Here is a 21,533-nt window from a genome sequence, read left to right as displayed (position 1 = left end):
ATTTGAATATTTTTATATGCCAACTATAAACACAAGCCCGAGTTTCATTTTCATGAATAAAATGAGATTGTAGTAAGTGAACATCAAGGTTAGTTTTTGGTCAGTGCTGATCATCAGATGAAGGAACAGTGATATGCATGAGATGAGTGATTATTTTCCCAGGTACACTTATCTTTGCACAATATAATTGCATTCTAGCACACAACCTTATGTCCTCTCTAATTCTGCATTTGAGTCACAGTCAAAACTCTGATGGGAACAGCTGATAATTTTTAGATAGCTGTGTTCTCCCTTCTGTTTTTGTTGTTTATTTCAAGCTTTTTTTGAGATAGGGCCTCACTCTACAGTCCAGGCTGGCCTCAATCTAGCAGCCTTCTTGCCTCTACTTCTTGCCTCCTGAGTGCTGAGATTACAGGCATATGGCCAGCTGCTGCCTTATTTTCCATACATGAGACCACTACTCAAAAAGTCGCCAGTGACTAGCACATAGTCAAACTCATATGGTTTTTGGAAACTGTCATTAAACCTTTGGCTTGACAGAGTTGGTTATTTGTCTAAATCTACCACTTTTGGTCTTTGTTATGGTATTTTTTATTCTTCCCTATTCCCTGTCTGTCCCTTCTAAAATTCATTCTGTGCAGTTACAGACAAATATATTTCTCTAAATATACCTCTGTCTAAACTCCAGACTTACATTTCCAGATACCCATTATATATTTCCACTAGGCAGTCTTGTTTCCACACTGAATTTGATAAATCTAAATCTTAACACACTTTTGGTCTAACCTATATTCTCTTACTTATCTTACCTAAGTGAAAAGTGCATCCATATGCACAAGCTCAAATCCAAACGGGAAAACCCAGCATCTCTGTTTCATTTTAAAATGAAAGTTATAGCAATTTGAAACTCTTTCTGTAATCTAATCAGAGTTGCAACTTGTGGAATAGGCACAAGGGGGAAGGAATGGGCAGATGGGGTGTCAAGGTCCCCTGGTGGCTAGGGTTACTTCATGAAGGCATAAGAATTCTTAGCCTTGCAGCAGCAGGACAGGAAGAAGATCTAGTGACAGTTGTCCTGTGTCACTACCCTCCAAGTGAAGAAGAGACAATGATCTCTTACAGTGAATAAAATGATTGAATAAATAAGTAAATGTATTGAAGAAAATTGGAGCTAGTTTTTTTTCATGCTTGAGACATTATTTACGAATATGTAAAAAGGAAAGAAACGATTACCCACCATAGTGTTAGATGGAAAACAGTTAATATGTCTTTTAAAGGGAGTTATATGCATGTATCTATTGAGAAAATGCTGTGTGTCTGTATATCTCCAGTCTTACTTTGCCTACTGAGTGAGGTTAGAAGTGGTACTTCAGTGGATAATGAGCATACTTGCCACCAAGATGCTGTACTTCAAATACTATTCTCCCCTAAGAGAGGATAGAATTGTATAGGTATGTGGTGAACTGATTGTTAACAACATACCAAGACTATCAAATAGAGAAACAATAGTCCTTTTCATCTGTTGGTGATACCACAACTAAATGTCAGCTGGAACCCACCCCATAACATGTATAAGTGGTAACTAAAAATTATCAAAGATTTAAATCTAAGAACCTTTAACTATTAAAATATTAAAATGGCAGTGTGAGAAGAAAGAAAGGAAAAGCTAAGTGTAGTGGTTTGAAAGAAAATGGCTCCCATATGCTCATAGGGAGTGGCACTATTAGGAGGTATAGCTTTGTTGAAGGTAGTGTATCACTGCAGGATTTGAGGTCTCATATGCTCAAGCTAGGCCAAATGTGGTAGTCTCCTGCTGCCTGCAGATCAAGATGTTGAACTCTCAGCTCTTTCTCCAGCACCATGTCTGCCTGCACACTTGCCATGTTTCTTGCCAAGATAATAATGAACTAAACTCTGAAACTGTAAGCCAGCACCAATTAAAAGTTTCCTTTATAAGAGTTGCCATGGTCATGGTGACTCTTCACAGCAACAAAGCCCTAATTTAGACAGAAGTTGGTACCAGGGACTGGGATATTGATGTGGTAGACTGACCATGCTTTTGTATGGAGGAATATGGACTTTCAGACTTTGGATTAGAAAATCAGCTGAAGGGATAACTTAAAGAAGTGTTCAACGGGGCTGGAGAGATGGCTCAGAGGTTAAGAGGGCTGACTGCTCTTTCAGAGGTACTGGGTTCAATTCCCAGCAACCACATGGTGGCTCACAGCCATCTGTAATAATGCCCTCTTCTGGCCTGCAGGCATACATGCAGACAGAACACTGTATACATAACAAATAAAAAAATCTTTAAAAAAAAAAGAAGTGTTCAACATCCTTAACTCTCAGGGAACTGCAAATATAAATGACCCTGAGATACCATCTTATACCTGTCAGAGTGGTCAAGACCAAGACCGCTAATGGCAGCCTATGTTGGAGAAGGTGTGGGGTAAGGGGAACACTCTTCATTGCTGGTGGGAGTGAAAACTCATACAGCTACTTTGGAAAGCAGTATGGCAGTTTTTCAGAAAATTGGGAACCAGTCTACCTCAAGACCCAGTGATACCACTGTTGGGTATATGCCCAAAGGATGCTCAATTATACTCCAAGAACACTTGCTTAACTATGTTCATATCAGCATTATTCATAATAGCAAAAACTGGAAACCTAGATGCCCCTCATCTGAAGAATGGATAAAGAAAATGTGGTATGCTTACACAATGGATTATTACTGGGGGTGGGTCACGATAATGCATTCTTGAAATTTGCCAGCAAGTAGATACAACTAGAAAAAAAATCATCCTGAGTGAGATAACTCAGACCTAGAAAGACAAACACTGTGTGTACTCACTCTTAAGTAGATATTGGATATAAAGCAAAGGACAACCAGACTACAGTCCACAGCCCAGAGAAGCTGGGTAACAAGGAGGACCCTAAGAGGGATACATAGGTCTCCCTGGGAGGATCTCCCTGGGAAGAGGAAGTTGATAGGATGTCCTTGGTAAATCAGGGGCGGGGGTGGTGGAGGGGAGGGGGAAGGGGAACATGAGGATCAGGATGGTGGAGTTTGGACAGGATGGAATGAGAGAGTGATGGGGGAGGTATCTTGATAGAGGGAGCCATTGAGGGGTTAGGGAGAAACCTGGTGCCAGGGAAGCTACTGAGAACCCACAAGGATGACTCTAGCTAAGACTCCTAGCAGTAGTGGAGAGGGTATCTGAACTGGCCCTAATTGTCACCATAGAGACTTCATCCAGTACCTGATGGACCAGATGCAGAGATCCACAGCCAAGCACTGGGTGAGTTCTGAGAGTCCAGTTGAAGAGAGTGTGGAGGGATTGCATGAGCAAGGGGGCTCAAGCTCATGATGGGGAAACCCACAGAGACAGCTGCCCTGAGCTTATGGGAACTCACAGATACTGGACAGCCAGCTAGGGAGCTGGTATGGGACTGACTTGGCCCTCTGTATTTGGGTGGCAAATGTATAGCTTGGTCTTTTGTGGGGCCCCTAGCAGTGGGACCAGGACCTGTTCCTGATGCATGAGCTGGCTCTTTGGAACCTATTCCTTATGGTGGGATGCCTTGTTCAGCCTTGATGCAGTGGGGAGGGGCATGGTCCTGCCTCAGTTTGATGTGCCATGCTTTGCTGATTCCCATGGGAGGCCTTACCACCTCTAAATAGAGTCAGAAGTGGAGTGGATGGAAGGGTAGGGAGGAGGTAGGGGAAGGGAGTAGGAGGAGAGGAGGGGGGCAAACTGGTTGGTATGTAAAATTTTAAAAAACGGAAAAAAAAGTTGAATGCTCTAAGCAGGGCTTAATGGGCCTTAATAGTAGGAGCATGGAAGAGAGTGGTGCTGAGAGTGATTTGAGCTGTGGGGGCCTGGCTCAAGACATTTCAGAGGAGAATATTAGTATGTGGTCTAGAGACTATTGGTGTGATATTTTTGCAAAGAATGTGGCTGCTTTATGTCCTTGTCCAAAAACTCTTCCTGAGGCTAAATCAAAGAATTAAGGATTAGCAGCTTTAGCAGAGAACATTTCAAAACAGCCTAGCATTGACTATGTTGCATGGTTATTAGTGTTCACTCTTAATGCAGATCTATAATGAGAAGGAGCAAGTTGAGCAAAGAAAAACACAAAATGTACAGAAAGGGACACAGGCAGTGGAATGGAACTAAGTTCTGTGTTCAAAGAGATAAACAGATTAAAGAAAATACTGGTGTTAAATGGTGCAAAGAGAGTAGTGACCTCAAGGCAAGATCCCACCCAGCTAAGATTCCAACTTGTGAAAAGGAATTGAAGAAAAGCTTAGAACTGGGCGTGGTGGTGCACACCTTAATTCAGCACTCTGGAGGCAGAGGCTGGTGGATCTGTCTCTAAGTTTGAGGCCAGGTGGGTCTACAGAGCAAGTTCCAGGACAGCCAAACTTAGGCAGTGAAGGAAATCCACTGAAAACACAAAATCCCAGCACTGAGGAGACAGAGGTCAGCATGTTCTACATAGGGAGTTCCAAGCCATAGTGAAACTCTGTTTCAAGAAAACAAAACAACAAACTAACCAAAAGAAAGAATGAAAATAAAAGGCTAGGAGCTTGTCTACAAATTGTTTTGATCCCAGTACAGTATTGTATTCCTAAAAGTTAATGAGGATCCTGAAGTTTTGGGTTATGTGTATTGTGTCTGCTAATATTTATCAAATGAAGCCATTTTAGAGTTGATTAAAAATAATAAACTCATTGCTTGTTAACAGGTTTTATGGAAATCACAACTCTTCCAAAACATCAACAAAGAAAAATTAGTTTTGGGAACATTTCAGGAATGGATTTGTGTGAGGAGGATTCTTGTGAGAACACTCCACAAAAACAAGTTAAGAGTCTTGGGACCTCAGTTTCTTCAAAACTCAGAATTTTTCTTGGATGGGTTCATGTTTCTCCCAGGTGTAGTGGATAAGAGTGAGTTTACTTCCGATTGCCCGTTATTACTTTCTGTTGTTAATCAATTAACTGTTGAAATTATCGTTTATTTTTCCCCTATGGAAAACATGTTTTTGCCATATGAGGCTTGTCCTTGTGATTGTATTCAACTCATGAGAACTTACTCATGTGACCTTTAACCCTCAGTATAAATTGTCTGAGGTGCTGAATAAGGTTTGCAATTGCATGAGACTTTAGTCTGCCTCATTTATCTGTTCTATTCTCCCAATCCCACTGCCTGTACAGCAGTGACACAATTTAACCTTTATTTACAAATCTAATATGCAGTTAGTCTAACTATGCTGTAAGTGGCCAACAACACACCAATGGTATTTCTCTTGGATTCATCCAGAGCACAAAACATTCACTTGTTTTGGTAAGAATCTGTTTCTCCCCTCATAAAATGGGAGAGCAGTCTTGGGAAGATTGGTGAGAGTCAGACAGTTTGTCTGTAATGTCTATGCTGTCCATGGCCCTTGTTAGCATGGGCTACATGGAACCATGCAGTGCTGAGCCAGCCTCACCATTCACCCGCCTTGCAATGGCTGGCCCTGCCCCTTGCTGGGCACTACAGCAGGCAGACTGGCTCTACCCCTCAGAGGAGAGCTCACCCCCCCACTCAGGAAAGATGGCCTCACCCCTCACCGCAGGTGTGCATCTCACCCGGGCAGCACACTAGAGCTGACCTTATGGCTGGCACAGGTGAACCAACCCTGAGGGCGTGAGAGCAAGAATGCTGCCCCCTACCCCCCAGGCTGCCATGTGGTGGAACACTGAAAGATGCCTCACCCTCTCACCCATTGCCACCTGTGGCAGGTGAGAGAGCTGACCTTGGGTTTAGCAGTGCTTTCTCATCGAGACTGCCAACCCACAAATAATGACATGGAGGCTTGTTATTAATTATGAATTCTTGGCCTATAGCTTAGGCTTGTCCTACTAGCTCTTAAAACTTAACCAGCCTTTATTAATCTATGTTCTTCTATGTGACTCCATTACTTCTATCTGCCATCTGTCCCACCTCTTCAGTGTCTCCCTGGAGTAACTCACATGTCTAGATTCCTCCTCCTCTTCCCTGCTCTCCCTGGAAATCCTGCCTAGCCATTCCTGCTGAGTTATTGGCTATTCAGCTCTTTATTACACCAATCACAGAAATACAACTTCACCCAGTGTACAAATATCCACAGCATCTGGGGTCACAAGAGTGGGAAAGCTAGGCCTGACCTTCACTGGCTGCAGCAAGTGACAGTGGGCTGTGCTTCCTGCCTGGGTAGCACACTAGAGCTGGCCCTATTGTTGGGGGTATAGGTGAGCCAGCCCTGAGGGCATGAGAGTGAAAGGACTGACACCACCCCCCTACCCTGCTATAGCAATCAGGAGAGAGGCCCTGTACCTTGCTTAGGCAAAACAGTAGAGCTGGCCCCTAGCTATATGAGAGGGGGACCTAGATCTGAGGACCAAGAGCCCGAGAACTGGCCCTGCTCCTTGCTGTAGGCTGCACTGGGTGAGCTAGCTGAGGCAGTGCTGGCAAGCTCATCTGGTAGTGACAATGAGGGAAAGCTAGCAAGATGACTAACCCAGCTTCCACCTAGGCCCAGAACCAGGGATATAAGTCGGCCCACCCCAACATCTCTGAATCTATGAACTGTTGGAGCCTGGGAAAGAAAGGTTCGAACCTAAGACCTAAAACTGCAGGATCTCCATGACACAGGACAACAGGATGTCCAAGAGGAGCTCCAGTGAGAGCCCCTAATGGGAGATGTAGCAGAAGTCAGAGGAGGCCTTAAGCCAGACCAGTGACTCTAGAAAAGATGAATGGACTGAAGGATAGATAAACTGTGGCTCATTGGCTCACACTGCAGCTTCCACGAGATTCTTCTTTTTGTTGTGTTTATTTTTTCTTTTAAATTTGACTTTGATTTGAGGGGAAGGTTGCAGAGCAGAGGGCAGACGCAAGGAGACGAGGAGGCAAGTAGGATCAGAATGCATGATGTAAAAATCAAAGAATCAATAAAAGTTAAAAAAAATTAACTCTGTGAGCAAATGTTATAGCCAATCCAGAGACCACAAAACACTGTCTTGTTTCTAATAACTAGCTAGGTGGGGTGGTTTGAATGAGAATGACCCCCATAGGTCCACATATTTGAATAGTTGGTGCCATCAGCAGAACTTTTGGGGAAGGACTCAGAAGCGTGGCTTTGGTGTCATTGAGGTCCAGCTTTGAGGAAAAGCCTTCCACCATCCCCAGTGTGCTCTCTGCTGTTTGTGGATCCAGATGTGACCTCTTAGCTGCTTTTCCAACACCATGCTTGCCTGCCCACAGCCATGCTGGCGATGGACTCCTATTCCCCTAGAATTGTCGGCTCCAATTAAACTCTTCTAAAAGTTGCAATGGAAATGGTGTTTTATCATAGCAATAGGAAGTTACCTAAGACATAAGGCATAATGGTGTACCCCTCTAACACCAGTATTTGGGAGATAGAGGCAGAAGGATCAGAAGTTCAAGGCTATCCTCAGATACAGTAGACCCTCACCCTCACCCTCAAAGAAAACCAAATCCAGAAACAATTACTAACTGCATAATGTCTTTTAATTTTGCTTATGTTCTTTTTCTTAGCATTACAACCCTGAACTTCAATTTTTCTTCTCAATTAAAAACGTATGCTTTAGCCAGGTGTGATGGCACACTCCTTTAATCCCAGCACTCAGGTGGCAAAGGCAGGCAGATCTCTGAATTTAAGGTCAGCCTGGTCTACATGCAAATCAAGTTCCAGGACAGTTAAGGCTGTTACACAGAGAAATCCTGCCTTGAAAAACAAAAACAATAATCAAACATATGCTTTAAAATTGATCAGAAAGTTAAAAATTTAATAGCTACACGGAGAATATTTTAAATCTTGCAAAGCAAGATACCAGCTTTACAATCGTTGCAGAAAATGAAAGCATACAAATTTTCATTTTGTTCTGCATTTTAAAACACCATTCAAGCTTTCAGGAACAGTTTTTTTCCCCAAGGTTTATTTATTATGCACACAATGTTCTTGTGACATACATGACTATACACCGGAAGAGGGCACCGGATCTCACTATAGAAGGTCGTGAGCCACCATGTGGTTGCTGGGAATTGAACTCAGGGACCTCTGGAAGAGCAGCTAGTGCTCTTAACCTCTGAGCCATCTCTACAGCCCCAGGAACTGTATTTTTTAAAAACCAGGGCTTACTTAGCAGTGGTCTAGTGCTGCAGGATATTTGACCACAGTGTAAAAGGCACCTTTTGGTTGGTTTAACAAAGTGCTAAATGGCCAATGGCTAGGCAGGAGAAGATAAGCAGGACTTCTGGGGAGAAAGAAGGACTCAGGATGAATCCTGAAGGAGATGCCGTGAGATACTGAGGAAGGTGGACATATAGAAAGGAGAAAGTAGCCAAGTGGCAGAACGTAGTTTAATAGAAAACAAGCTAATTTATGTTGTAAGAGCTAATTGCGAACAAGCCTAAGGTAAGGCCAAGATTTCATAATTAATAGTAAGTATCCACAGCATTATTTGGGGAGCCAGTGATTCTACAAGAAAGACTGCTACAGTCTAATGAATGGGATGGTGTTTCTGTACTCAGATGGATTTAGTGTCATGAATCTGGTTGCCCAGTGCTCTCAGGACAGGCCTCTGGCTGCAGCAGCCAGGGAGTATGAGGGGAAAGTAAGTTGAAAATAAAACATGGAGGCAGAGAACACAGATCTTCAAAACAAGCTCATAGAGTATGAAAGGAGTGACTGAAAGCTGCACAGTACAGCTTACAGCTACTGGGGAAGCAAACAGAGGCAACTGGACAAATATGAAGAAATAAAGTCCATGAGAGTACGCCCTTCAAAGAGAAGCTGAGCTCAGGAGTTGGATGGTAGAGTTTGAACTGTGAATGTGAAACTATTAAACAGAAAATGCAGCTGGAGCAGCCAGAAATGTACCTAACAGAAGCCATGGACAGGAAGGGAATGACCTAGAAAAAGTTATAAAACCTTGAGCAGAATTAGATGAAGCAGGGCTCACTGACCATTGGCTGGAACAGAAGCTGGACCTCCAGGACTTCTCCATCACAAACTAGAAGAACCCCAGCTAATGTCTGAGCCGTGTGTGCTCAACAGCATGTCTTTGGGGGTGCTGGCTCTTTGGACTGAGCTAACTAAAATGGAAAGTGTGAAGACTCCCTCAAAGAAGAGAATGAACTGCAGTGCAAACAAGAGCAACTCGAATGTCTCAACACTCCCTACTGCACCAGGCAGCCCCACTTAAAGAGGAGTGAGAGAAGGAAGCACAGTCTTGCTGTAATGCCTTAGAGAGCTCATACAGAAAAATCAAGACCTTCAGGTACAGCTGGGTCAGCTCTTCATAAGCCTGGGACCCCAACAGTGACTGCTTGCAGAGGTGGAAGACTGAAGGTGGCAATGAAACACCAGCTCAACCTCATGAAAGTCGGGTACCAGTCACTGAAGAAGGAAAATCCATCCACCAGAGAGCAGATGAACAAAATGAAGTCACAAATCTCCACACTGCTGAGGAGAGAGTCTCAAACTGAATTTGAACAACAGGAGCAGTTATCTGCCATGTTGGAACAAAGAACGGTAAAATAAAACACCTTGTTAGGTAAAATCAATAATCTAGAGAAATCTAAGAACTTACAGGAAAGTATGGAATATAAGTCTTCCACAGCAGTCAACCCTTGTTGTCTAGAGGACAGCATCTTTACACAGATTTACTTCAGCTAAAACAAGGTAAATTACACAAAGGAAATAAAAACACAAAATGCAAACTGTCCATTCAGAGGTTGAAAGCATGTTTGGGAGCCAGCAGACCCTGTATTTAGTGGAAACTGCAGACGAAAGACGCTTGCAGCTTTCACAAAGTAAAATATGAAACTGAGAGCTAAACTAGATGAATTACAGGTCAAGTAAGAACAGCAAGAGAAAATCGAAGTACTCAGACGTGTGGGGTGCTGCCACTGGGTATGACTGCCTCAGAAGAAACACCTGCTGCCAGTGCCATCGGGGACATCTCTAGATTCCCACTTCTGAGAGAGGAAGAATCTTGTCTTAATAGCTTAAGCGATAACACTTTGCAGTGGGAACAGACAGCCTCTTCAGGTGTTCAGCCAGCCAGTCTCTCTCCTCACAAGAGCCTGCCTCTGGATAGGCCCCAAAGGAAAATGTGTGAAGCTTGTGGATGATCCAGCCAACACTGAGGCCTTATGTGAACAAAGTGGGAACACCCCCGGCTCTCCCAGCTTAACTGCTAAATCAGGCTTCTAAGATGTGGCTCCAAATGACGCTGTAACGATAAGCGACACACTTACTGAAAGTAAAACTAAGTATTTATTGTAGAAATTACTCACAAGATACCAAACAAGTAACCCAGATGAGCCCCCCCTGCCGAACCGGAAGCCGAACTCTGGGAAAAGAGACCAAGACTTCCTGTGTGCTGTCTTTTATGCCTTCCCCCGTAACGCCCCCTAGCCATGCCCAAAAGTGGGCCTGGCTAGTGACGTAGTTCACTGCCTATGTACGTACGTATATGTCTTTAGTCATGCCTAAAGTGGGTGTGGTTAGCAGTGTGGTAAACCGCCCTTTTATTACCTCATCTGTATGCGCCTCTAGTAAGTCACATGGTTAATGGTGGCATACAGGCTTTCTCCTACACTAAGAGAAGTGAAGGAAAGGAACTACAAGTAAATTGCAAAAATTTACTTATTGTTGTCTTATAAAAATAGTAAATATGGCCTGAAATACATACTATTATGTTTTATTAGTTAAAAGGGCCTATGCTAATTCATATATATATAATTTAGATTTTCATGATTCAAGCATACTAAAATAATTTTGAAAATTAAAATGAAAAAAAGAACACCATTCATTTTTTACTTTAAAATTTTCATTCATTCAAAAATATTTTGAAGCCCAAATATTCAAGACACATGGAGAAATTTCTTAGTGATTGAACTAAGAGCTGTCTTTACTGAAGCGAAGTAGGAACTCAATCAGGGTCCTCGTGGGCCGCCCACTCATGCCTTTGCGCAGGTACGGGACCTCATCTTTGTTGGTCATCACACCTGCTATGTCTAAATGTGCCCATTTCGAGTGAGTCACAAACTCCCGCAGGAATGCAGCGGCTGTACATGCACCTGCAGATCTGAAGAGAAAGGCAAAAAAGGGTTACTATACCTCATGCCAGGCTGCACTGAACATTTCATTATGCTACCTGAAGAGCCAATGGGATGCTGGGATAGAGTCATGATGTACAAGTCTCACAGCCTGTGCTCCATCTCTGGAGCTGACATACATGTGGACGGAGAGAACCTACTCTACAAGGTTGTCCTCTAACCTCCACACGTATGCCACAGGACCATGGCAGACACATCACCCACACCCAATACATGCTTTTTAAAAATAATAGTACATTTGTGTGGGCTAGGTCTACTACCAAAAGGAAAAGTTAAGCTCATGTAACCTATTAAGAAATTAACAGAGAGGGGCTGGAGAGATGGCTCAGTGGTTAAGAGCACTGGCTGCTCTTCCAGAGGGCCTGAGTTCAATTCCCAGCACCCACGTGGCAGCTCACAGCTGTCTGTAACTCCAGTTCCAGCAGATCTGGCATCCTCACACAGACATATATGCAGGCAAAGCATCAATGCACATAAAATAAAAATAAATAAATTATATATAAAAAAGAAATTAACAGAGAAACCACTTCCAGAATATTTATATTTCTGGGATAAATGACAAATTCTAGATTATTTTTCTGTATACAGAAATAATTCAGGAATTATTTATTAATTCTATAGTTCTCATCACTTTTTCTCATCTGCTTAAAATAATTTTTAAATTTGAAAATGTCTAACATTGAGAACCTGCTAGAGAAATATTTTCAGTATGTAACACATCAGTAAGCTTAGAAGCAGCACTCCCTCGAAAGGAACTGGTTAGTGTTAAAATCCGTAAGAAGGATGAGACTAAGGAGTAGTGTGGCAACAATCCAGGATGACTGGAAAGAGACATTTAGGTAATTTTACATACCGGTATTTTCCAATGTTATTGACATCAGCAAGCTGGCAGTCTACAACTTGTCTTGTATAATGTTCAAACAGAGGCATCCTCCAGACTCGGTCCCCAGTGTCTATGCTAGCCTAAAGAAGACAACATGAACATAAGGGTAGTTTGATGTGTGAAGGAAAGAGCTGTTCCAGCCTGTGATTACAAAGCAGGGCTGTGAAAATGATGTCTAAGAAGAGTGCTTTAGGTCTCTAAAAGATTCACTTCAGAATTAGGAAACAGGAGTATTATAAAGTAATGCACACATCTGTAGGCTCAGTTTGAACCTGTAGGCTTTGTGGGTTTGACTAGGGTAGAAGACTCTGAAGAGCCTGGTTGGTCTGCTGGAGACATGCATGCCAGGCCTCCATCACTGAAGACCAGGTCCTGAGCTAAGATGACGTCATCCATGCCTTGCTAGCCTCTCACTCACTCTCACTCACTCACACTAACTGAGCTTTAAAGCACCACCAAGCCACAGTGCTAACACCTCCTCCATCAAAAGGCACAGGCTTTCCAGAGAGCCAGGCAAGCAGACCACTTCACTTCACTCATTTTCACAAGTAAAAAAATGAAGCTTCAGAGTGAAAGGCCAAAAAGCAGCAGGAGAACCTGTTATTTTAGAACCTAAGTACATCATCAATGATAGCCACCTCTGGGAACACAGACTGCCGATTGTTGACTTAATTATCCCTGTGAACACATGACTTTAATTAGGAAAATAAATAACTGGAAAAACTCAAACAGTATGTGTGCCATGATGATAAAGGACACTGGGCAGTGTGAGAGGCCAGATTTTCCTGGTTCAGCCAATAAGTAGACGGCTTGGCTACTACAGTGGCTGAGAGTGAGCTTTATAAACAGAAAGGCAGAGAAGGGGAGGCACTGTCAAGTGAGAAGTAAATCTAGGACCTTAAACAAGCCCCATAATGTATTCAAGGACTGTGTCTATTCCCCATGGTAAGCTGCCATTGACTGCTTGGGAAAGGGTACAGGAGCTGCCAGATGGAGCTGCCAAGCAGCCACATGGAGCACTAGAGACACGGCTGTTGGCAGACGTGGAATAGACAAGTTTTACCAGGAGGACTCTGAGCATGTTATCGGGACAGGAATTAAACACTGTCCAAAGAGGAGGACAAAGCATACAGCTAGCAAGAGCTGAAGCAGGACAGTCACAAACGTGCCAGAAGAGAAGATGATCACAGAAACCAAGGACTAGGGACACCAAGAAATCATTGTCACCTGCTGGCCAGAAACAGGTCAGGTTGGGCCAATAGTGGTATTGGCAGGTGAAAGCCAGCAGCAGAGTGACAGGGTAATGTATAAGGGGGAAGGGAGGACGGAGGATGACTGGAAAGGGCACGGAGCCTAGCAGTGAAGGGACTCCTCATCACCGACTCACTCAGCAGGGGAGCTGTGTTTACAATGCTGAACCCACACACATTCATCGGAAGGCTATTCTTTCACAAAGGTGGCCTCATCCTCTGCAAGTCAGGGATTATGAGTCACAGACATGTAATTTGTCAGTTGTTTTAACATCAGTCTGAGGCTACACGGACAGGGAAGTGGTATCAGACCCATAATTTAAGAGTATCTTTAGAAAACCCAAAGCCACTGAATCAAGTTTATTGCTATGACCTATTCCCAATTCAAAGGCAACCCAACAGGAAGAAAATCACTTTAACACAGGGTTTGAACAAGCATTTATCCAAAGGCCACAAAAATTATTATCTTTTTAACTTATGGGTATAAAGACCTACCTCAAATAGTTTGTTCCATAGCCAGGATGAATTGGTAAAAACTCCAGTGGCACCTGATCCCAGGGCTATGTCCATGGCACCTGTAAGGCAAAGTCTCTCAGGTCAGTGTCAGTCTCTCAAGGCCAGGAGGCTCCTGTTACTTAGACCACAACTGTGGTCTCTAAGTCTATAAATGGCTCCTTCATTACAAAATGTAGATAGGCTTGGGAAACTGTCAATTCTATAGCTAGTTATGCTTCTCAAACTAGAATTCCCCTTAATTGTGAAAAATGCAGAAAAGGAAATGATATCAATTATCCCATCCCATGCTTATTGTCACTTACTTTTGACAGAGTTCTACACAGCTAAGAATATGGCCTCACTATATGTCCTATATCCTTGGCCACCAGCACAGTCTGGGCACACAGCAGGAGCTAAATGCACGCTGACTGTCATTCATTTGGTATCATATATATATTATCAGATACTACAGCAGGTAGCAATTATTCAATGCCTCTGAGGCATCTCTGTGGGATATGAGTGCCACATTTTAGTCATTCATTTTAATGCCTTATTTTTAAAGTTGGTAGATTTTGATAACATTCATTTGTCCTCAAAAGTTTTCCATTAAGCTCATAAATATTCCCATCAGTTTTTAAATTTCTCATAAAAAGGATAAAAAGTAACTATAAACAACAGAAAATAATAGGCACAAATATTTAATGTAATACCTGGATTTCAAAGGATTTATAATATGTATTTGAAATACCGTTTTCTAGAACTCCAGATGCAGCAATACTACCCGACCCTTAATGACAAGGCACAGGACAACTGGCCAGCATTTCCACAGTGGCTGCAGGTCACCCATCTCTATCACTGCCCTCACCTTGCTATGGATGCCCCCTTGAAGCTTTGAGCTTTTAGCAACTGAGTAGGCAGACCAAAAGCTACAGAAATAATATGGCTTCTGCTCCAGTAAAGGCTTCCAAAACTCAAGAAAGATGAAAACAAAAGGACACAAAATTATCTGAATTTTCATCTTTAAAGAAGTACATACAAATTCCTAGGGAGAGACTTTGGATAGAAGACTGTGAGTTTTTGGATTGTGCAATAAGCCACTATCCATCTCCCCCAAGAAATCTCTTCATTTTCTACAGAGCCTCTATATCAAGGCCTGCCTTCAAGGAATGCCTGCCAGGGGAACACAGAGCTCCTTCCAGAACTCCCAAGTGTGAAGCAATGAGAACTGTCAAGTGTTGATGCTGAGGGCCAGGAACTCCCTGGAGACTGCATAGCTAGGAAGCAGTGTTATACCCAAGCTGGTCCAAAGCCGGGGCTTTCTTTGCACACCTGTCACACTGATGTGTGTCCATTAAACAAAGACCTGGCCACCACTATAATGTTTTCTTTACAATATGAAGTATAAGTTAAAGAAAACTGACTCAATACCAGATTAATCATAAATATATTATGATTAATATATTTAAAAAGCCACTGATTTTGAAACATTGATCTTTTCCAGATTTGTATTAGATGGCAGTCATAACAAACAAACAAGCAAACAAAAAACCTCTCTCTCTGTCTTTTTTTCTCTCTGTTTTAAATCTGGCTGAGTTGATCTGACCCATTTGTTAAGTTACTACTGGAGAACCAGAAAGATACTTAGTGCTTGATACCAAGTCTGATAATCTAATCAGATTCCCAAAACCCACATGGTGGAGGGAGACCAAATCATACAAGTTATCCTCTGAGCTCCACACATGCACTGTGGTATATGTGCACATGACAAAATAATTTTTTTTAGTAACTTTGGAATGCTTTAAAGCAACAGAACTAATATTAAGAACATTTTGTAACTACAAAGGCAATTCCTCTGGTGAAGGATCTTTGAATGTCAGTGGAGTGAACCAAACTTCAACAAAATAACACCCAGAGTACAGTGTGTGCACTGAACCCAAGACTTCCTTCAGACAAGATGGGGAAGATGAGGCTTGACCTGTTAAGGTGGCAGCATTGATGATGACCTTGGGATTGAAGGTGTGTGCATAACAGAGTGCATCGGCCAGGATGAGCCTCCCCTCAGCATCAGTGTTATCAACCTGCAAAGAAGATCAAAAAGAGAAAGGGTCAGATGACCTGAGGAATAAATATGAAAACCAGACACAATAGCATTTGATTTGAAAGTAGGAAAAGATCAGGGTGACATTTGTCACGAGGTAGTAAAAAGACACTTATATTTCAGCTATAGCAGGAACATTATCTAACCTGGAGGGTGATGCAGGAAGTCCCTGCCCTAGCTGATGACACCACACTGAAAAAGTAGAGGAATGTCTGGTCCATTTTAATGGCAAATGTTGTTAACGAGAGGAAAACTGGGCACAGATAACTGAAAGAGTAACAGGGCTGAGCGTGCACCATGCCTGAGACCCCAGTTGCCCTTTCTAAGCACCAAACAAAACAGACCTTAAAAGGAAGTTAAAACTAAATGGCAGCCTAGAACTCCAGACTCAAAACTCTGAAAACTGTGGCAACCCTTTCTAGCCCTATTTCTTTCCTTCAGCAAAGGGGCTAGGGTCTTGAGCAGTGTACAGTGTATATTTGTGCTCCACAGATGCCAGAGTACAGAGAGCAAGTGTAGCATCATGTTTTCCAATTGAATCTGACATGAGACAAAAGTCAGTCATGACACAAGCACTTAGAAAATAGCCCACACCTTACTGTTTGTCATGCTCTGTGGGTCAGGTTGAACATTCGTAATTTGTATGTATAGCACCATTAGTGGAAGGTACAACAGGGAATGAAAAATACTTAAAAATTTCCATCAAAAACGATTGTACTTTGCATGTAAATGTTCTTAGAACTAAAAGCATCACCCTGGCCCAACGTGCACTGGAGTCCCACATTCCTGGCAGGCTACAGTTGTGTGGCCAAGACAGGGTTCCTGGAAAAATGCCAGATCCCATGTTTTGTTGTTCCTCACAAACCTGAATGGTCTTCCCATTCCTGGCTCTGACAACATCGCCTGGTTTGTTGGCCTTGCCACTAGGCATGTTTTCACAAAGAGGGGCCAAACCTATTGAGAAAACATAAAGAAGAACATGAGACATGCCTGATTCAAAAATAACTTCCCATGGGACAAGAGGCTGCTAGAAAGCCATCAAAAGCATACCAGATACAAGCTTCCCTTTTACAAGTGACAAAACTTGGTATCACAAATGGCACAACTGAGGTCAGCAGGAACATGTGTAGCATGGTCTAACTGATTCTAATCGAGAAGAAATAAATGTAAGTTACAGGACAGCAGAACTACCTGGACCTTTCAACTGCCAGTGTCATGAAGGAAAGAAAGGAGGAGGAATGGGTGGGTGGGAATCTTTTGGCAGGAAAAGTAAAGGAACATGGCAACCAAATGCAATGTGCTATCTTTGCTAGAGATCTAGACTTTAAAACTAAATATAGGGGCTACAGAGATGGCTCAAAGTTAAGAAGAGTGTATACTGCTCTACCAGACGACCTGAGTTTGATTCTCAGCATCCAGTCTGTGACTCCAGTGTCAGAGACTCTGATGCAATCTTCTGGCCTCCATGGGCACCTGTATGCACATGTACACAGAACCACACACTGACACACACAAATATACATAATTAAAAAATAAACCCTTAGAAAATACCACATATAAACAAAATGAACTTTTTTTGGACTATTTGGAAACTTACTAGGTTATTGTATCGATTCTTTTGAAAGGTAACTGTATTACTATTACATAGAATGTTCTTTTCTTAGGAGACATGTTAAAAGTACTCAAGAGGTGGAACCATATTGAAATGTCAGCATCTTGACTTCCAATAATGAAGTTTTTTTAAAAAGGACTAATAACAGAACAAAAAGACTATGATGCTGAAATAAATGGCTAGGTAAGGGAGATTCCAGACAGACAGATTTAAAGTACCATTTTACCTTCCCACACAATGGATGAAACCCAACTCCCTCTTCCTCTTAATCTTGGTATTAGCAACGCTATAAACTCCCAGCACTGCTTCTGGAGGTTTGCCTGTGTAATACCAGGGGACCCTGTATACTAATTGCTTATTCTGTGTCAGGAAACTAATCAGCCACAGTCCTGTGCGTCAGTCAGTGAATGAGCCTGAGATAATGCCCTCCACTCCGGCTACTCAGTTTTTCTTGCTGGAGTAAAGTACAAACGTGACATATATGTTCCTGATGGCTGGCCACTTTTGCCCAAGTAAAACAAATCAATACAAGTTACAGCCTGCTGGCTGCAAAACACATTTAACTCAGTCACCTCAGACAGAAAACATTTATTTCAGCCAAATAGCTTCTGTTTGATGAAAAGCTACTTAAAAATGTCTTTTGATCTTTTTAGAAGGAAGGAAATGGCTTGATGTTGCAGTTCTATCATTTGACTAGACTTTGGAAGCACTTCAAAAAGCAACCCTTATCCTACTTACCTATGATATTAATAGGCAAATTGAGCTTTGCTGCAGACACAATGGCCGAGCATATTGTTGCAGCTCCTCCCATGTCAGCCCGCATGAGGTCCATATTTGCAGAAGGCTTGATGGAGATACCTCCACTATGTGGAAAAGGAGACAGTGTGCAACAATAATGACAGCAAAGTTGAAAGCCCAAATCACTTTCTTAAAAACAAAGACACGTCAGTGATATGGCTGAGGATAAAGGTGCCTGCTGCCATGGTGATGATCTGTGATGGATTCCTAAGCCACATGTTGGAAGGAGAGAACTGATTCCTCTGACTTCCGTATGACTGCTGTGGCATTTGGGTTTCCACATGTATATATACCACACATAATAAATAAGTAAAAATATTAAAAACAAACAAACAAACAAACCCCATGTGGTGCTGTGTGCCTCTCAATTCAAGAGGCTAAGGCAGGGTTTCAACGCTGAGGCCAGATGGCGTGACATAGCAAGACTGTTTCACAACAAAACAAAACCCCACACAAACTCAGAGCCCATTACCACACAAAAGCACCACATCCCTGCCAAAGAAAGTCAAATTCCTAAACTTGTGATCTGAATTACTTCAATTCTGCAGTCTTTATAAAGATAAAACATAATTCCAGAAATATGAGTAAGTGAGGCAGGTCCTTTAATTTCTGTTTGGATGAAACTTGACCAGGTGGCACTGCAAACCTCATCATATACTACCAATCCACATATACAGACTCATGTCTGCTCTCAGTAACACCTGATACCCACAAAGACTGTCTTTTAGAAAAAAAAAACTTTCTTGATTTGATTAACCCATGAGACCTGAAGGCATGGGCTATTAAAGAAAGCTGACAAGCTCCCAGAACACTGGAACATTCCTCTCAAGTACACAGGACAGACAGGTGATAGGTCTTCTGACACCTGCTGGTGGCAGATGGCTACTGAATGAGAAAAGGCATAAGGAAGGTATGTGTGATGTGCATGTATATTTGTGTAATGCATGCTTGCATGTGTGCGGGCATGACAAGCACTTTACCAACTGACTCTACTTGGTGGTATCACTTTGAACAAATAACTTCTGAATTGTGGTTTCCTCACCTGTTGGTCACAAAAGCTCACAGGGCTAGGATCAGAAACCATGATATATAAAATTCCTAACTGTCTTTGGCATATGTTAGCATTACAATTCAAAACCAGCAGCACGATATGTTTCCTGTAACGTGCAGGGCCTGATCAAACCCCATGCTTATGAACCACACTATACATACATAGCATTCACTAAACTAAAGCGTACAGACACCCCCAAGAAGTACCTGTCAAAGGTAATTCCCTTCCCCACAAACACCAGGGGCGCTTCACTTGCATTGGGGCTGCCTGTGTAGTGGATTTCCAGGAAGACTGGTGGTTCTTCAGATCCCTTGGCCACACTAAGGAACGAGCCCATTTCTTGTTCCTCTATCCAAGACTTGGGTCTACAGGGCAAAGAAAGAGATACAGTTACGTATTCCAAAACAACTTAGAAAAATTTCAACATTATGCTAAAAAATGTACAGCATACAAGTTATTCAAATGCTAAAGAGGACCTGGTGTACTCAGTGGCAAGGCACCTGCTTAGTATGCACAAGGCCAGGAGCTCCATCCCCAACACCAGGAGAAACACTGGACAGAGGCTGAAGGTGCCAGTGATCAGACCTATTGTTTGCTTCTGTCTACTTACTGGCACAAGACTTGACTCTGGGGATACTTCAACTGAAAAATGAGATCAGGCATTCCCCTACCAAGAATTACACAACTACTCAGAGAACTTATACGTGAAAACTAATGCACTATCAGGTAACAAATAGTGTTTAGTCAATAAATAACAGTCCTCCCCAACTTACTCAGGTGTTTCTGTTTTAATTTGAAAATGAAATTAGCAAGACTGTGGGTTCACAAAAGGAGATTTTATAGATTGTTAAGGTATTCAGCTTTTTGTTTTACTAATAATGACACACAAATGAACCAACAAAAACTCAATAAAGCTATCCTACACCAACAGGAATAAAATATCCTGTGTCTTTGCTTATCTTTCAACACTGCACACCATTTCTCATAGCTCCCAGTGCAATTTGAGAGGTCTTAAAGGGAAAACTATTTAGTTCTCAGTAAACACAGGCTCAGTGCAAGTAACATGAACCTCCACCTCAGTGTTAAACTAGAACACACACGCCATATTGCTATTCTTTCTAGGGTAAGGAATAAGAGTTCTGTGTTGGTTTCTAGTCACAATAACGAGGCCTGAACTGCCAGACAAACTAACACTAACCAGACTCAAGGACCACTCTTGTACTCGCCTACCCATTTAGTCAGGCTATCACACTAAAATTCCCATCGTTATTTCAAAGGAAAACCAGAAACATAAATCTCATCAAAAGAAACATAGCTGTACCCTGTAGGCATTTCTAATTCCAGGCCTTAGCACTTGGTGTTTTATTGCTGTCTAGCCCTTCTGGAAGAACTGTATTTCTTTGATGCAAACCCTCCTATCTTGGATGGGGTGTGGTACTGCCACATCACAGCATGAGTCACAGGCTGCCCATGCATCGTGCTGGTCTCTGAACTCTTCCCTCTGCTCACCCACAAACCTTGTTGTTTCCCAAGGCTCTACTGCACACCTTACCCGAAGCCTCATTTGTTAATGTTTAAAGTGACCTTTAGGACTCTGCTGGGCTCCATTTTCACTCAAAGCCCTGCGCCTGCTCCTGCAAATCTTATGCTTCCCCTGACCTGGCAGCATCAAACTACTCGCTGACACAGCCAAGCACTGCCATCTCCTTCTCTGAGACAGGACGATGCTTCAGAGTCTACACACATATACAGACTCCATACATAGGAACTACTCAGGAGTTCCCTGGTTTTTATACTTTATTTTTTCCTCATTCTGTCTAAAGCAAACAAATAAAACCCCTCTAATCACAATTAAGTGTTGTAGAATCCCCTTAAATAAAAAGATCCCTTGAGAAAAAACTTTGAAAATGAAGTAAAACAGGTACCTGTTAATTTAATTTAATAAGAAGCCTCCCAAAAGTTCAAACTTGGGAGTTTAACAGTTAAAGAGAATTTTCAAAGGGGAAATGCAAACTAGAGGAATTGAACTTCAAGTCTCATCACGGAGCACTGACAAGTACTTGGGAGGTCTGGGAATGCCTCCCACTGTAGCCAAGGTCATGGGCAGGTGGGTTCTCACCCTACACCCAGTCAGTACTCTGCATTCTTTACTTGCATCATAAACAGAAATGT

At 42.4% G+C, this 21,533-nt stretch overlaps 1 protein-coding gene and 1 pseudogene across 1 annotated transcript in view; one reads left to right on the top strand and one right to left on the bottom strand.

The window, feature by feature from the left end:
• The first annotated feature begins 8,680 nt into the window (after positions 1 to 8,680).
• Positions 8,681 to 10,266, top strand: LOC101824605 (annotated as a pseudogene).
• A 675-nt stretch (positions 10,267 to 10,941) lies between these two features.
• Positions 10,942 to 21,533, bottom strand: part of Lap3 (leucine aminopeptidase 3) — an 18,562-nt gene continuing 7,970 nt past the window's right edge. The window contains exons 7-13 of the mRNA XM_005068795.4: positions 19,568 to 19,726; positions 18,251 to 18,375; positions 16,766 to 16,854; positions 15,778 to 15,880; positions 13,803 to 13,882; positions 12,028 to 12,137; positions 10,942 to 11,143 (exon numbers count right to left, since the gene is read on the bottom strand). Coding sequence (XP_005068852.2) covers positions 10,954 to 11,143; positions 12,028 to 12,137; positions 13,803 to 13,882; positions 15,778 to 15,880; positions 16,766 to 16,854; positions 18,251 to 18,375; positions 19,568 to 19,726 — 856 coding nt within the window. The 3' untranslated portion in view covers positions 10,942 to 10,953. The remainder of the gene's footprint in view (positions 11,144 to 12,027; positions 12,138 to 13,802; positions 13,883 to 15,777; positions 15,881 to 16,765; positions 16,855 to 18,250; positions 18,376 to 19,567; positions 19,727 to 21,533) is intronic.

The sequence above is a fragment of the Mesocricetus auratus genome, unplaced genomic scaffold (assembly GCF_017639785.1).
Source record: "Mesocricetus auratus isolate SY011 unplaced genomic scaffold, BCM_Maur_2.0 Super-Scaffold_100006, whole genome shotgun sequence".
NCBI lineage: Eukaryota > Metazoa > Chordata > Mammalia > Rodentia > Cricetidae > Mesocricetus > Mesocricetus auratus.
The sequence above is the reverse complement of the archived record's forward strand: the minus strand, read 5'-3'. Positions and strand labels throughout refer to the sequence as shown.